This window comes from Aulostomus chinensis, chromosome 7 (genome assembly GCF_037954235.1).
Source record: "Aulostomus chinensis isolate RoL2024-O1b breed Wild chromosome 7, RoL_Achi_v1.0, whole genome shotgun sequence".
Classification (NCBI taxonomy): domain Eukaryota; kingdom Metazoa; phylum Chordata; class Actinopteri; order Syngnathiformes; family Aulostomidae; genus Aulostomus; species Aulostomus chinensis.
The window spans coordinates 14947253-14963940 of record NC_141326.1 but is presented as its reverse complement, the minus strand read 5'-3'; the positions used below and the strand labels follow the sequence as shown (position 1 = coordinate 14963940).

Below are 16688 nucleotides of genomic sequence, written 5' to 3'. Positions count from 1 at the left end.
TTTGTTTTTGTTTTGTTTTTGAATTTTCTCTCGTTTCTCTGAGCACTGTGAAACATCTTGAACAGGTGCTGGACTTTTTGTGAACCTCGTCATTCAGATTTTTAGATTTGGCAGAACGCTGCAATCGCACCACTGACGCTGATGATGAAGGAGAGATGCTGTTTTATTTGTGTTCTTTAAAATTTCATCATTCAAAGAGCTGCATGACTTTCAAGCTGGACTTTCTTTAAAACATCACGTGGGGGAACAGCAACAACATTCGCAGTACAGTGGTGCTTCTGTGATCCAGGCAGATGCAGACGATGGACAGAACAGGGTGAAAGGAAAGAAGACAGACACCAGACAAAAAAAAAGCAGAGAGAGGAGTTTCAAGGCCAGTGAGAAAGCAGAAGAAGAAACACGGAACGGAGAAGACAGAAACAAACTGAGGAAAAAAGAGGAATAGTTTTTTTTGTCTGGGATGGCTAGAGGTATGACGAAATACCCTTCAGGCCAGACCTCCTCCCTTTTACCGCTCCTCCTCCTCTCATCCTCCCTCCCTCTCTCCGCTGCTCTCAACTAGTCTGCCAGGTTTCTTTAGTTACGTCGCCTCAGTGCAACGGGAGACACAGCGAAGAGAGGAAGCAGGGTGCTTGAGCTGAGCTCCAACATTTGCACAGATGGCAGAGAAAAATGAGAAGGACCTGCTGCATCTTTCAACTCTGTTCTCTGGATTCAACTAAAGATGGACATTGTGGTTAATCTCAAAAAAGGGGAAGGAAACAAGAGGACGTAAAGACAGCTGAGGCTAGAGAGAGGGAAAAGTTAGAAAGTAAAAAAAAGAAAAAAGGAGAAAAAAAGAACAGGGGCTGAACAAAGGATACAATGGTGAGCCACCGTTCTTGTCACTGAAGAAGAAGCTCTCATCTGGAGCAAAGGAACCTGTCAAGCTGCAGCTGCGTGAAATTCAGCTGCAACTCCACGTTTGTTTGAGGAGACATTGCTGCGGGTGAGACAAGCTCATAGCTGTGGAGGAGAGAGAGAGTCCAGTGGGAAGCGTAGGAGCATCGCTGAGTGCACAACTGACTGTGAGACAAATTGACTCCGACACTTTTTTCCGTGTATGTGTGTGTGTGTGTGTTTACGAGTGTGATAAAGTGGGTGATCTTGTCGTCCAGAGTGTGAATCGCACCATCATCCCTACCTCGCTAACCAAGCCTCGGTGGTCATTGTGTGGAGGGAGCAGCACAGGAGGAGGTGGGCTGGGGACAGTGGCAGGCCCAGGGGTAGGAGTATGGCCATGGGGGGGCCGCATCCCGTCCTCCACCCTGAACCGGGACAGGCGCTGGGGCTGGGGGTCTTGGGGCGGGGGTCCATTCAGAGGAGCGCCCAGACTCTCCGAGCTCAGGCCCTGGCCGAGCAGAGGGGCAGCCACTGGAGTGGCTGGAGGTGGAGGTAGTAGTGAGGGAGGAGGCGGAGCAGAGAAAGGAGGAAGAGTGAGATGTTCCCGAAGAGTCTGGGTTCTCCTCGGCTCGCTGGTTCTCGTCTTTCTTACCTCGCTGTTCTTCTCCATCTCACTCCGGGGAAGTGTCGGCTTCAACTACCTGGAGCCTCCTGGGTGGGAGGAGTCCAGACGGGTGAAGCTGGTACCCAACTACGTGGGTGCGCACCGGCTGTCACCACCTGACACACAGCAGCAGAAGACATGTGCCTGCCCTCGCTGTGTGGGAGACCCCGGGGTCTCTGATTGGTTCGATGAGAACTACGACCCAGATATCTCACCTGTTTGGACCAGAGGCAACATCCAGCTGCCGTCTGATGTCTACTACTGGTGGGTGGTAAGTAACCATACGCTTTCACTTTACAAACCAGTTTTGTTACCATCACGTTTAGTGATTGTGAATATTAATTCCATAAATGAGTTAAAGCCAGTGATTTCAAGGACTGGACCTGAAACGATTTGAATTCAAAGGAGTTGTTCAGTATTTCTCTCATTCATTTTCATGTCAATGCTTCGTCGAGGAGATTGACACTGGCCCTCCACACTCGCACCTCTTCAGTCACCTTTAGTAACACCTGCTGTGTCCTCTTTCTGAGATTTTATGCTCAGTGAATCTCCTACTTGTTATAGCTCCATTTTTTAAACAGTGTAGAGTGGTATCAGTCTATCTCTGGGGAAGAGAGTGAATAAGCAGAATCTATCACTGTATGTATGGAACACAGCAGCACATTATCAGCAGGCACAGTCGGTGCAACCAAGCAGTGTTTGGTCTGTTTTATTCAAGTTTTGGAATTTCAACTCCCAAACTGAAAATTTGGACAGTTCCTACATTATAATCAATATCCTGTTAGCAAAGTCCATATTCTGACCGTGTCTGCAGAGAGGGTCCAGCCAGTTCCATGGGAGATGTACAGTATGTATATTTATTAGGACAGCAACATGGGGTGATGGTACTTCATAATCACAAATCCTCCTCCAGCCCCTTCATCCTCCCTTGTCATTGAGCCAACCAATCCCTTCCTTCAAGTACGACATGCTCTTCATGTGTCCCTGCCAGTCAAATGTCATGATGTTCGCAGGGAAGTAAAACTACGAAGTACTGCGATGAGTGAAAGACTCAGATACATGTCTCTTTTTGAGGGAATGACAGGAAGAAAAGTTTTTATGATTAGTTCACGTGGGAGCTTTGTGACAACGCTCTCGTGGCCGGGTTCAGTATGTGTACATATGTTTGTGTGCGTTGTGTCGTCCTTCAGACTCTCATTCAGAGTTGTAGCCTCAGTCCAGCTCTTAAATGGTAGAAAACTGCAAACACAGGCCAACAGCTGCCAAGTCATTAGGTTGCACTGCAACAAGGAGGTGATGAACTGAGAGAGAGGAGAGAGAGAGAGAGAGAGGGAGAGAGAGAAGGAGGAAAATAAACAAAAGGAAGAAAAGAAGGAGGATTAAATATAGAAATTTGGATAATGCTCAAACGGGAGCTATAAAAAGATGAAAGAGGAGAAGTGAGGGATAAAACAGGATGTCTCATAGATCAGCTGTGCAGTATTGGACAGAGCATCAAATAACAATACATGGAGTCGTCTGGCTGAGCCCTGTTGCCTTTCATACCTGCAATTATATTGTTCCCAGCTTGATTTCTCTAAATAGTGTTTTGCTGTTATATCGGGTGGAATTTTGTGGAAAAATGCTTGAATATTAACTCTTGATAAAGGAAAATAGTTCCGTTACTATACAGTTTTTGCTGTATACACAGTACTGATGGAAGAGAATAGGTTGCGTTCAGGAAGACAGGTAGATATTAATATTGATTGTCTATTCCCAAGATTGACTCCAAGTGTATCTTTCAAAGGAAATCTGTATTTAACAGATCTGTGGGGCCTTTTTGAAATAGTCAGCCCCCTGGCCATGTAAAAGCCTTGCGAATCGTCCATAAAATCTTAACATCAATTCAAAAAGAAATTAGTAACCAATGCAAAGAAGCTCAAAACAGAGGTGAAATGAGACAGGCGTTATGTCTTTTATTGGAAGTCTGACTGCAGAACTCTGAACAATTTGAGTTTGGGCTACAGGTAAATGAGGGGTTACAATTGTGCATGAGGAATTAGAATAATTAATATTATATTTTATGTTATATTACAAAACATGACTGATACAGCAGTGTCCTTAATGTTGGGAATAAAGGGCTGGACCTGGTTCCAGTGGTTCTACTGGTCGGTTCTGTTTGAATTTCGTTTCAAGAAGTTTGTGACATCCAATTGATGAACAAAGAAGCTCTGACTTTGTTCTATTTGGAGGTTTTAATAAAGAGATATAATTGTGTGTCATCTGCATAACTCGTAAGAGAGCTATTATGGTGCCGCTGACTAATAGGACCTAATGGTAACATGTACAGAGAGAAGAGAATAGGCCCAAGAATAGATCCCTGAGGTATGCCACATGTTGTCAGATAATTTTGAGAGGTGTAGCAGTTGAATTGATTGATCCAGAAATGCTCACTTGATCATTTCAGTCTGTAGAGTATCAGGGTTGATGTGGTCGAGTAGGCAAACGTCCTCCACCAAGGATAAAAGTAACCACTAAACTAGAGGTAATGGATGGGAGGAGGAAAGGAAATGAAATTAAAATTTAAAATTGGTGAAGGAATGAAGAGTTATTCATTCTTATTCTGACTGCATAATGTCAAGGTGAAAGAGAAGCGGCTGTTGATAGGAATCAGAAAACAGAAAACAGCTGGCAAGTGGTTTGCAAGCAAGATGCTCTGATTCATAGTAAAAGCGGGCGTTTTCGTGCTCTCTGGTCATTTATGTGCTTGCTTTCTTTGGAGGAACATTCTGATTTGACATGAAGAGCTGAGGTCACCGCACAAAGTGTTTAAATAACCTTGCTTGACTCATATAAAATATTAAAAATTGAAACCCCTCAAGCATTGCAACAAAAATTATTGATTCTGCAGGAGTTAAATTGTGTTTTGATTTAATTAAGTATGATCACATTTTGAATGAGATGCTTTAACCTTCCACCAAATTAATCTGATTAAGGGGCTTAATTTCTCAATTTCAGCAAATGAACACATCTGAATATCTGAATATCTGAACAGGGTTAATTTACCAGACTTGAAATGTTGACCTTGTCTTATGTAGAATTGTATATACGGAGAAAAGTGTGTTATTAGCCTTTTTTGTAAAGACTTACAATTAATAGATTAATATTCATAGTATTTAAGTATTAATACTACGTGATAATGTAGTATTGCTAGGGGTGACAATATGTGGCTGGAATGATTTTATTTTTTTAGTGTGTGTTTGTGTGTCACCACAGCAAAATGATAAATAACAGTTTTAAAAATGCAAATACATAACATGAACAGATCTAAATATTGCTAACAGTTTAAAAAAAAAAACAGAATTAGTTAATAAAATCAATTCAAACCCACAAGATTTAAATTCATAATTCAATTCAGGCTCATGCTTCATATTCAGCAGGGGGCAGCAAATCAACCATTGGAAGAAACGAGGGAATGCATAAATGACTTAAGTGTAAAGCTGAAACACCTTTTTGTTGTGAGTGTATTACTTTACTGTGTGCTTTCACATGGAGGCCGATGCCAGATGTCCCTAATAAACACGGTAAAGCAAGACCAAGTGGATGCGGGGAGAAAACATAAGCTCATACAAGTAGATTAACAAATTGGTGCACTCACTGCAGTCAGAGTATGGAGTTCTGCAAATGAATCCTTTTCAACAAAACAAATAAATGAACCCCCAAATAACATGAATGCCGTAGCAAAAATATTGCACGACTGCAGACCCAGCACACTAATGTCACTAAGTCTCCATTCACATGACTCTTGCTTAAAACTCATCCTAACCAGGCTAAGGGGGGAGCTCAAGAACAGCCGGTGCATGTGGCCCCTGGATATAGCGATGGTGTGCAGACATTGGTCTCAGTGAGAAATGAAATCTGACTTATTTGAAGTGGGTGCCAGGTAGCTTATACCTTAGTAGTCAGTTGAGAGGAAGGAAGCAAGATTAGTGGCCCCTGAGCAGCATGCTAAGATGGATCTGGAATCCTGCAGGGACTACAGAAGAGGTAAAGGATAGAGGGATCAAGGAAGAGGGGGAAAACAAAAAGACAAGGAGAAAAAAAGAGAAAACATGGAGAAAACAGCATGAGAAACAAAGCGACAGGGACTGGGGGGGAATAAAAGAACGATTTAGTGGTCTCTGATCAGCGCTGATGAGCCGCATGGTGCATGGTTGTCCCAGAGAGATGAAGAGATGAAGAAAGACAAGAGGAGGAGGAGGAGGAGAAACAAAGAGGGAGCAAGGGAAATTAGACTGAAGGAATTAGACGTAAGAGTAAGGAGAGCGCTGGAGAAAATGTGTGAATAAAAATGTAAAAGAATGAGATCTGTGTCAGGAAAAGCGAATTAAGGCCAATGGTGGGTGAAAGGAAGTGGCGACAAAGGAGTGTGAAAATGAAAATTGCTGTGTGGGATAGAGGGAAAAACAAAGGGAAAGATTGTGTGTGTGTGTGTGTGTGTGTGTGTGTGTGTGTGTGTGTGTGTGCGTGCGTGCGTGTGTGCTAGTCCTTTGCTTTCTCTTCACGCACATAACTGCACATGTGCCCATGTGGTTTGGCAGATGCACAAACCACATGGAATAAAACAAGTTGGAGTTGTGGGCCACTGCTGGTATGTATCATCATCTTCTGTTTAGAGAAAAACCAGCTTCTGACCACATGTGTATTCACTGACGCAGTAGAAATTGACACTTTCCATTCTTGACTGAGGGCACGCGCCTCCGTATATTTAATCTGTTTAAAAATAGCAGCTCTTTTTCAGTCGAAACTAACAATTGCATATATGGGCTGAAATGTAAGGTGATTACCAGAAGAAGCTGATGAGAGTGGATTAAACCTAGACACACACACACACACACACACACACACACACACACTCACAGCATGACACAAACCATTTTGAAGTTGGTGTCACTGATGAATCATCCTCAAGCAGGTGCAGCTAAGGTCGCCCGACTGCAAGATTCTCAGGAAAACTAACAGTTGCAGCAGAACAGTGGAGGCCAAAAGGAACAAAAGGAAAGCTTGTGTCTAGGGTGACTGAGGTCGGAATCTAAAATAGTTTGAATATCCGTTAGCTTTACACGCTCAGGCTCACTCATGGTCAGACTCCAAACCACACATCAGCCAGCTTCTGTCAGAGTCTCAATCTCCTCTCTCCAACTCCTCGCTCTCCCTCAGTATCCCGACTCGTTCTGCTCTTCAGCTGTCTAGAACAGGATGAACATCCGGCTACATATGTGAGCCTCTGCTAACTGAGGTACTGGAATAACCAACATTTGTTCTTCAAAATGGCCTTAAATGACAAACAAGGTTCCTATTTTGACACGATCGTTTTGTCAGACCAAAACCAACTGGTTTATTTTTTTCACGTTTCTTCTGAATCTGCTTTAGTTTTTTTTTTTTTTTTTTGCTTGAATTGAAATCGTGAGACAATATTTTGGAAAAAAGGAAATTCAACAGTGCATTAAAGCCATTTTCAAAGTAGCCAAAGAGGAAAATTCTGAACAAAAACCGTTCTGCTGGGATCACTCCCAGCTTCACACTCACAGTGACGACTTTTGAGAGTCATGTGCCAGAATGGCAGAAAAAACAAAAAACAAAAAACAAAACAGGAGTGCAGAGAATGTTAAGAGAAACCTACAGCATGGTTACAGAATCATCTCCCTCTTACTGACTCTCTGTGCTGTCATCTTCCTGATTCCTTCTTTTTTTTAACCCACCCCTTATTTATTCTGGTCATTTCTGACTGATCCCGGTTCGTCATCTTTGCGTATGATTATAGACGTCTCATTCACATTGACAACGGACAGAGTAAAAAGGAAACATCCCTGGACAGATGATGAAAAAAAAGTTGAGCTGTCTGTTCAAATGTAACGAAAACAGATTATGTGCAGTGCTGCGTTTGTTTCATTTTTTAATTCACGCTGAAAGCAGATCATCGTCCCCGTCTCTTTTTTTCACCCTCCCTCCATTGTCATCAGTTCTTTTTTTCACTGATGTGCACTGCAATGCCTCCTCCACGTCTGTCCACCCTCGTCTCGCTGCATCCCGTCAGTCTGACACATGGCTTTTATCTAAACACGCACAAACACACACACACACACGCAGGAACCCATGTATTTGCACATGAATGCAGGGGAGTGCACATAAACCTACATGGATGGAAAGAAAGCAACTAAATTTAAAGTCTGTCGTCGGATGCAGTTTGTCCTAACTCTACTCTCTCTCTCTCTAGATGTTACAGCCCCAGTTTAAACCCCACAGCATCCAGCAGGTGCTGCTGAGGTTGTTCCAGGTATTTTATTTTATTAATTTATCCTTTCATGATGCTGCTACTTTTAAATAAGCCAAGTCATTACTTCCCTCTCCTGAGCAAAGCCCGGGGGAACAGATTGCATCTATTAGACTTTGGCTTCAGCCGTGACCTGCCTCATTCCTTTTAAATGGATCTGTATTTATGTTCTTTTCATTCGTACTTTCAAAGCCGGGCTTTCACATCAAGGCTGGTATGTTTAAATATCTCCGTCTGGCTCCCCGAGGACACAAGGGGCTCATGTATTTTTCATGGATGAGTCTAATGAAGAATTCACCCAAGTAGTGCAAGCAGGATGTGTTGTTACGCTCAGGTCTGTGCTGCAGGTTAGGTTATTTGATGTCTATTGCTATCTGGTGCTGGCGCCAGTTTTCATTTCCTCTGTTGCTCCAATCCAGTCTGTTCAATTTGATCTCGGCTGTCTATCGCAGGTGATTCCCGGAAGGTCGCCGTACGGCTCCTGGGATCCGGGAAGGTGTCTGCGCTGCGCCGTCGTGGGGAACTCTGGAAACCTCCGTGGGTCCGGATATGGGGCGACCATTGACGGGCACAACTACATCATGAGGTGAGAGGAAGGGACAGAAGGGAGGAAGACAGGAGACAGATGTGAGGAGGACGTGATACAGCACGTGTCAATGAAGTTACATCATGGAAGACCGTGGGATTTTGTGTGTGTGTGCGCACATGTGCAAAATAAAGAAGTACTTATAAGGAGGCAGACAGCAGATGTGGTTGTGACACCAAATCTAATCTCACTCTTTTAAACTTGTGTACTCTGCTCCTCTATTGGTTGGGAGGGGAGGGTCACCTGATTACATAACGAGCTGTGTCCCTAGAAGCTGAACCCTATAGATTGTGTGTCGCCCATGCAGAGAAGCACATAAATCCTTTTGTCTCAGTCTGGGTTGGTGTGGCGGTGCAGCAGTGAGGGATCACAGCGGCTGATTGTTGTCAGCTGACATGAACACACAGATTTATGCTGTTTTTTTGCAGCGGGTGTGTGTATGTGTGTAGCGCCCACCGAAGCTGGAATGTTTTCTGAGTGTAGCGCCCGCCGCAGGCATTAGCATTCATTAGCATGTCACCTTTAGCAGACCCGCGTGGGCAGCTTCTAACCCCCCCTCGCCGCTTTCACATTCTTCGCAGTTTGATAAATTTTTACTGTCAGCTGCTCATCACCGCCACCTCCCTGCTGCATGTCTGCATCTCGCTGCTGGCCACGGAACAAACAGCTGCTGTTCACTAGCGTACGGTTAGCTGCACTCAGCGGCTCCTCCAGACACACAGAGCCACGTCAGTCAAGCTGAGGGGTTCAGTTCAGGTCAGGGGTCTGATTACAGGGCTAAAGATGCTCTACAGTTGATAACTGGGGGGTCACTGTAACACGGGACTGACTGCGAGTTCAAAAACAACTCAGTGTTTGTGAGACGGGACGTTAAAGTCAGATTAATTAAAACAAAAAAAATTCCTCATATCCTAAAATTTTCATTAAAATACTCATGTTGGTTCCAAAACAAACTGGAGGACATTTGGAGAGTGGACACCTCCACCGAGTCACCTCAACTCTTCTCCTTTATCACAGACACATGGTTGTGACGTCATCGGATCTGGTCTCTGGTCTCTGATCTCAGTCTGTCATTTTACCAAACTTCATCCTGTTGCTAACAGACAAGCTAACAGAGCAAACATGAGATTCTTATGAAAAAGCTGCAGGCCTCAGCCCGACACACAGATGTTGATGTTGCTGTCCCCTTCTGCACACAAACTCCCAGGATAAACTTGGCGCCCACAGTGGGCTACGAGGAAGATGCCGGCAGCCGCACCACTCACCACTTCATGTATCCGGAGAGCGCCAAGAACCTGGCGGCTAACGTCAGCTTTGTCCTGGTTCCCTTTAAAACCCTGGATCTCGTTTGGATCACCAGCGCTCTGTCTACGGGCCAAATTCGATTGTAAGAGGACACGCACACATATGCACTCACACACACACACACACACACACACACACACACACACACACACACACACACACAGAGCCTGTCAATCATTCATAGCTAGAGCAATCACATAAAGTGCTGATTAAATGTGTTTAATCACTTTGTCTCTCTCTCCTCCAGCACGTACGCACCAGTCAAGCAGTTTCTCCGTGTAGATAAAGACAAGGTGAGTGAGTTCCACATTCACTGCAATTACTTTAGCTGTTCAGTCACACACGATGACACATATACAAATGAAACCACACACAAACACACACACACAAATATAGTGACCTTGCTTTACTACAATTATATCATCTCCCCGCCATTGTTGATGAGGGGATTACAGTGTGATTGTTTTAAATAATCTGCTCACTCTTTAATCCATAAAAATAGACCGACTAATCCCCGTCATCTGAAGACTTTGTGAATATCTTCGTCTGATCAGACCCAGTTTTTCAGTGTATTTTGGAGCCATCCCAGAAATACAGATTTTTAAGATTTACTCCGCCACCGCAGAGCGCTGCGAAGCCTAAAGCGCCGTTTGTTGGAATGTAATATATCACCTAGAGATAGATAAGAAATTTGTAATTACTGTTCATTTGGTTAACTGTAGTTTTTAATCTTTCAAAGCGATCAAAACCTCAGGGAGTATTAAAATTTAATAATGCAGTATCTTGTTCAGTTAGACCTCCTGAATATGCAGCAGCTCTTATTGGCTGGTTGAAAAGAAAAAAAAAAGGCAGGCAGGACATAGTTTCCCACGTCTTCTTTCCTTCTTTTTCCGTGAACGGTCAGTACAAATGAGTTTTCCTGCCTCTGCTCTTCATCCGACAGGTCCAGGTCTTTAACCCAGCATTCTTTAAGTACATCCACGACCGCTGGACCCGTCATCATGGCCGCTACCCCTCCACCGGCATGCTGGTGCTGTTCTTTGCCCTGCACGTCTGTGATGAGGTCAGTCCCCATCTTACTCAGCTCCACCTGCCTAAAATCTGCATATTCACTCCTGTCCTCTCGTTCAGGTCAACGTGTTTGGTTTCGGGGCGGACAGCCGAGGGAACTGGCACCACTACTGGGAGCAGAACCGCTACTCGGGGGAGTTCAGGAAGACGGGGGTCCATGACGCCGACTATGAAGCCCAGATCATTGAGCGTCTGGCTAAAGCTGGCAAGATCACTGTGTTCCCTGGAAAATAATCACAGCAGCGTCACAGACACATAGAGGCTGGGTAGAATGGTTTAGTCAGTAAATCAAACACTTTCTGGAGGTGAGGAGGATGGATTTCACTTCCCAAACTACTTTCTGTTCACGTTCATTCATGTTCGGTGTAGCAGGTGTTGATGTGAAGAGCGGAGGACGAGGTTCAAACGTAATCCTGCTCGTGCTGAACTGCAAAATGAGCCTTAAATTAGATGATGAAGTCAAGTACATCAGGACAGAGCTGAAAGATAAGACCATGGGTTGGCGTTAAAGGAAAAACAGGTGTGAGAAAGGACAGCTGCAGAGACAAGATGCTAGTGCCGATGGCTGGACCCGCTCCAGTAGAACTGAAGATCCGATCCCGGTCCATCAACACCGCAGCGCCATCAGGACCACAATCAGGGACTGATGCTCTTGTGGTTTCTGGTAGTAAGAAACTCTCCTCTACTCTACTAATCTGTGTGTGTGTTCGCAAACACTGAGCTGTGGCCTGCTGACAGGATGGATTCAACTGACTCTGGAACATTTGGAGACGTTCCACCTCAGAGCCGCAGGCTGTGACTTTGCTTTGGCCTCACTTGAGGAGGAATCCTCTCTAATCTCCTATCAGTGAAATGTCGCAACACCACAGTGTTGGGAGAAGCCTGTGATTTGTTGATATAGGAGTTCATATCAATCGAGTCTCCTCTCAACCCTCCTGGGTTACCAGACTTTTTGCTGCTTGCTCTTTGCTGATTCCCTTCCTGGAGCTTCAGCCTCTGTAGAACCGGCAAACCCAGAGAACAGTCCAGGGGGAATGTTTGTGTGACTGCGCTAATGAGCCCTACAGTCCATTTCCTGGGATTTTAATGTTTGGAGGAGGCCGGTGCGCTGGTTGCTAGACCAGAGTTTAATCCCCATGTGGGCTGTCTAATTTAGGAGGGGAAGACTGGAGCGTCAAAGCACGGCGAACCAGCACGACACACACGTTTGCTCCTGTGTTTCAGAGAAGGAAACTGCTCTCTTCTTTCCAAATTGTTCTGGAATTGAGACCAAAAACAAAATCTCTCAAGCAGCTTCTCATACGGACTCCTGCATCCCAGTGGAGTTGACTGGTCGTCAGGAGCGTTTTGTCCCAGATTAGGGCCCCTGTGATGGGGCAAGAGGAACGCGGAAGCCCTCTGGATGTGGGAATGATTTAACCCGTCAGCAGCTCGGCTTCATTAACCACTAGCTCCAGTCCCTGCTCAGCCAATTAAGACTTCAGCCATGACAGGAGGGCGTTGAGCCACTAGACGCCTTAGACCCCCCCCCACACACACACACACACACATACACACACACACACCCCTGCAAAGTAATTAGTTCTTTTTTGTCCTGTGTGTGTTTAAATTTGGCTGCTGCCTCACACACCACCCACATGACTCAGACATGCTGTTGTTACCATTGTTGGAGATCACTGGTACATCACTGAGTTTGATGAGAGGGTCGATGCCGTTCACCCCTCAGCGGGAGGCTAGTGACGGTTAGCTTAGCATAGTCACACCACACAAACCTTTGGAAACCACCAACATTTATTGTTACTACTTCCCTTTTTAAGCTGATCAGACGTGTCGAGGGAAGATTCCAGAATATTTCATGGTTGCTTTGATCAATCAAGACCAAAATGGTTTGAATTATTCCATGGATGAGCGAGAATGCTACAACGGCACGTCTGCTACTAGCATACAGGGCTAGGACTGCTTTTATTTCCTCTTTTGTTATTTTTTTATTATGCAAGTAAAATCATTTCGGTCCTCATCAATCAATTTAACCCACAAACACAGGAATACGGAGTTAAAAGAGCCTCATATCAACTCAACATATTCAACTCTGGGTGGACAACTGGAAGACCATGAAGGTGCAGTATTTTTAAAAGAAGGGTGTGTGATACAACACCACCACCCAAATACTCGTACTACGGTCAATACTTGTTTTTTTACTTCTTAATCAGCTTGTATACTTTCATGTAGAAGTGAGGGAAACCTGATCCTGTCTGCACTAGAATACTAGCACAGTATCGTAGTGCAGTATTTGGGCTCAGTCTGCCCACCCGTAGTCTAAATAAGAGATATCTGTACCCAGAAGACATCCTTTTCTAATATTTAATAAGAGTTTCATACTCAATAAGTCATCATATTATCTCATCTGCTCAGATTTGAATCAGTGACCCGGCAACCTGAGCATCAAAAATGTGACTGGTGGGTAGAGATTTGTAACGTCGTCAACTTTTCCAGCAAAGCTCCACCTCCCTTCACTCCTCCACAACAACAACAACAAAATAAATAAATAAATAAATAAATAGGTTCGTTGAATAAAACAAAAACATGTCGTCCTTTAAGAAAATGGACAAATAAAACTAAGACACAAACTCTTTTTTTTAACTGGAAAAAATATGAAGTTTACTAGCTCCACCATCACAGTTGTTGTCATGGTGATACATACTTAACCTTCCATCTTGAGAGATGTTGGAGTACGCGTGTGCGTGCTAGTGTGTGTGCGTGTGTGTGTGGGAACCGTGAGCATTCCTGTGTTATTAGAAGTTAAAGGGGAGTAACCACAATACATGATGATGCTGTCGGTTTGCAGGCGTTTGAGGGTCGGGGGGCGACGGTAAGAACTATGCCTCTTTTTTTTTGTGTTTTCTTTGGAGGACTCTATGAAACCACATGACGCTCATCTGCTTTCAATGTGTAATCCTTCTTTGCACACAACAAACTTCACGTTTTGCTCTCTCTCTCTCTCTCTCTCTCTCTCTCTCTCTCTCTCTCTCTCTCTCACACACACACACTCTCACATACATATATTCTTGCTTCTGTGCCTTGTCCTGCTGCTGCTGCTGGATGTTTCTTGCCTACAGCTGCTCCATCAGCAACACAAACCTGGTAACCTAACAAACACACACACACACACACACACACACATATATATTATATATGTATGTGTGTGTGTATACAGGCTGAGAGTTGTGCCTTCTGAGCTGCACACACACACACACACACACACGCCTACATGAACACGCACACTCTGCCTTCTGCTGGACGCCTCCTCTCTTCTTACTGCTTTGTACACTCGCGTTGTTTTCTCAAAGATTGCTGTAGGATAAACGATGTAAGCGCAGCGTGACTTGTTGGTTTTTGTACATTTGGGGCTTTTCTAGATAACCAAGAGTGAAGAACGGCAACACAGCAGGTAATTGTCCTGCACTCCTGTAGGTTTTCCACTTCGCTCTGACTCCACTATGATAGATAATTTCACTGTTTTCTCAGACTCTTTATCTTCCGTGGTCCTGTGTGTTATTGATGTTTCCCATGATGCACCTGCAGCTTTAAAATGAATGCGCCGTTAGTTTAACACGTTATTATTTTGAGGGGTTCCTCTTGCAGCAGAGTGACATATTCTGGTGGGAAGGAAGAGACAAACTAGCGAGCTGAAAGCATGTTATCAGTTTCCTCAATTTCTCAGCGAGAACATTGTGATCTGACTGCGAGAGGGAAGCTGGGTTATCCCTCCTAAATTAGACAGCGCGTGACATGGATGGGAGAGTTTCCTGCAGCATTTATCACCTAAACTGGGTCTTTTCTCCTGTCGATGACCCAATACACACGCCAGAGCTTTATTCTTAAAATAATTGCAATCCCACTTTTCTACTTCACGTTGTGACCGTGTTAGAAAACTCAGTCAGTAGAAGTAAAGTTGTGCTAAGAGCTTTTGGGGAAATGCAAAGCTTTTTGTTGTAGGCCAGGGAGGGGAGAAGTAGCCCCCCCGTTATTTCACCGCCATGCATTTCTTTGTGACTCCAGAATGCAGAAAGAGCCAGATACACACACACACACACACACACACACACACACACACACACACACACACACACACATAGCGTGAAGCTAATGGCGACTGACCGATAACAACAGCTACAGCAACAAAATAACCTCTCTACTGTCCACAGCTGGTTCCAAAAGACGTGTTACTCAGAAGTCAAGGAGTTTGTTGTTTGTATTTGGTGTCCATGAGCTTCAAGCTAGCTATACGTGGCTGGCTCTTTCTGCAATCTGGAGTCCAACAACTGATGCAGGGGGGAAAAAGAACATCTTTGAGACCTCAAGGCACCTTTTTGTGAGGCAAAATACTCCTTCTTTGGGTGAAGTATCCCTTTAAATTCTGTAATAACCGACAAGCTGACCAAGCAAGGCATTGAACGAAGGAGAGTTTGGTCACAACCACCTGAATTATCCCACTTTAGCAGGACGTATCCACCCACACACATGCTGCTGAGACACAGTTCAGTGAATGATCTGGTTATTCAATAGCTGAAAGTGAAACACCCTCTCACCACTGTTCTTTAATGTGGTGAGAAATTACCTAATCTGAGAGCAGATTAAGGAAATCTGGCACATATTCCCAAGTGAGAGGGAGAATATCTTCGGCATCTGGGGATATTTTAGGAGATGCACTCATTCATTTTCTTGCTGAGGGTTGGATAAGATTCCTCTGCTGTCACCTCTGCATTCAACAAAGCAACATCCAGGAGTCATTTTAGGGTGAAGACTGCGACCAGTGAACACCTGGTTGGTCGTCATCCTCCAAACCAGCGCTGGCCAAACTAGATTACATCCTCTTTTCTTTTTCTCTCGTTGCTAAGGCTCAGTGTGGTTCAGTTTCTGCCGCAGCAGGGACCGAAATTTCAGCGTTTGAGAAATAGCTTCAAGGAAGTAATAGATCATGATCAGAGGAGCGAGTGTTGCCAGACTGAGGTGGAGACAGCCCCGGGCGGCTTTTCCTTCATCAGCTCACTGGGCCGCATTGAAGAGGAACGGCTCTTTAGCAGCGAGTCACACGGCTGCCGGCTGCGGCGCACATCACACTCTCTCCAGCACCCGTAACTTTGCCGTGGAGACTGAAAACTGCTCTTCATCAAGTAGGATGAAGCTGCTTAGCGAATACGCGCGTTTAGAGCTCAGCTCCACCCGGGCGGATCATCGCGTCATCGACCGGCGTGTGAACGAGGCAGCTCGCGCGTACCTGAAGCATCTGTACCACACGTGATCTTTGTATCTTCTGCTGTTGTAAAAATAAAAGCTTCATGAGGTTGGAGGTTGGAGACGCGTGTGTTTGTGACGGATGACAAGAAAAAAAAAAGTGTTGATGATGAATAAAGCTGGGATGTAAACTAAAGTGGTATTTTTACATGTACCTCAGATGTGCTTCCATGGGAAAAGTCATTGATAATCTCGTCAAACATGGATTTTAATATATATTCTATACAAAATACCTGGTAACTTCCGTATTTAGGGACAGACATGCAGGTGCAAGCGGCACAGGTTTAAATCTGTTCATCTCGATTATTGGATCACGTGACTTTCGTAAAATTCTAAAACAAAATTCAGCGATGACAAACAAAACGAATCTATATGAAATGAAGATATGTTCCATTAAATAAACCACATTAAAGAGATATAAATAGAATCGGGGGATAAAAAGGAAATGCATGATAACCTAAATGATTACGAATCAATCAAATTAATAGCATTTTATTGTGTATTTTCACTTCGCCAACTCTCAGATTCCGTGAACTGACACAGTGATGTAAACATTTCCCAGGGTGAAATAT

At 44.4% G+C, this 16688-nt stretch overlaps 1 protein-coding gene across 1 annotated transcript; it reads left to right on the top strand.

Annotated features, from left to right (window-relative positions):
* Window positions 1-460: 460 nt before the first annotated feature.
* Window positions 461-16371, top strand: st3gal2 (ST3 beta-galactoside alpha-2,3-sialyltransferase 2). Its single transcript, XM_086207947.1, has 8 exons — window positions 461-470; window positions 994-1817; window positions 7803-7862; window positions 8312-8445; window positions 9653-9832; window positions 9998-10043; window positions 10694-10813; window positions 10882-16371. Exons 1-8 carry the CDS (start codon window positions 461-463, stop codon window positions 11053-11055), a joined length of 1548 nt encoding a protein of 515 aa, XP_086064073.1. The 3' UTR covers window positions 11056-16371.
* The last annotated feature ends 317 nt before the right edge of the window (window positions 16372-16688 follow it).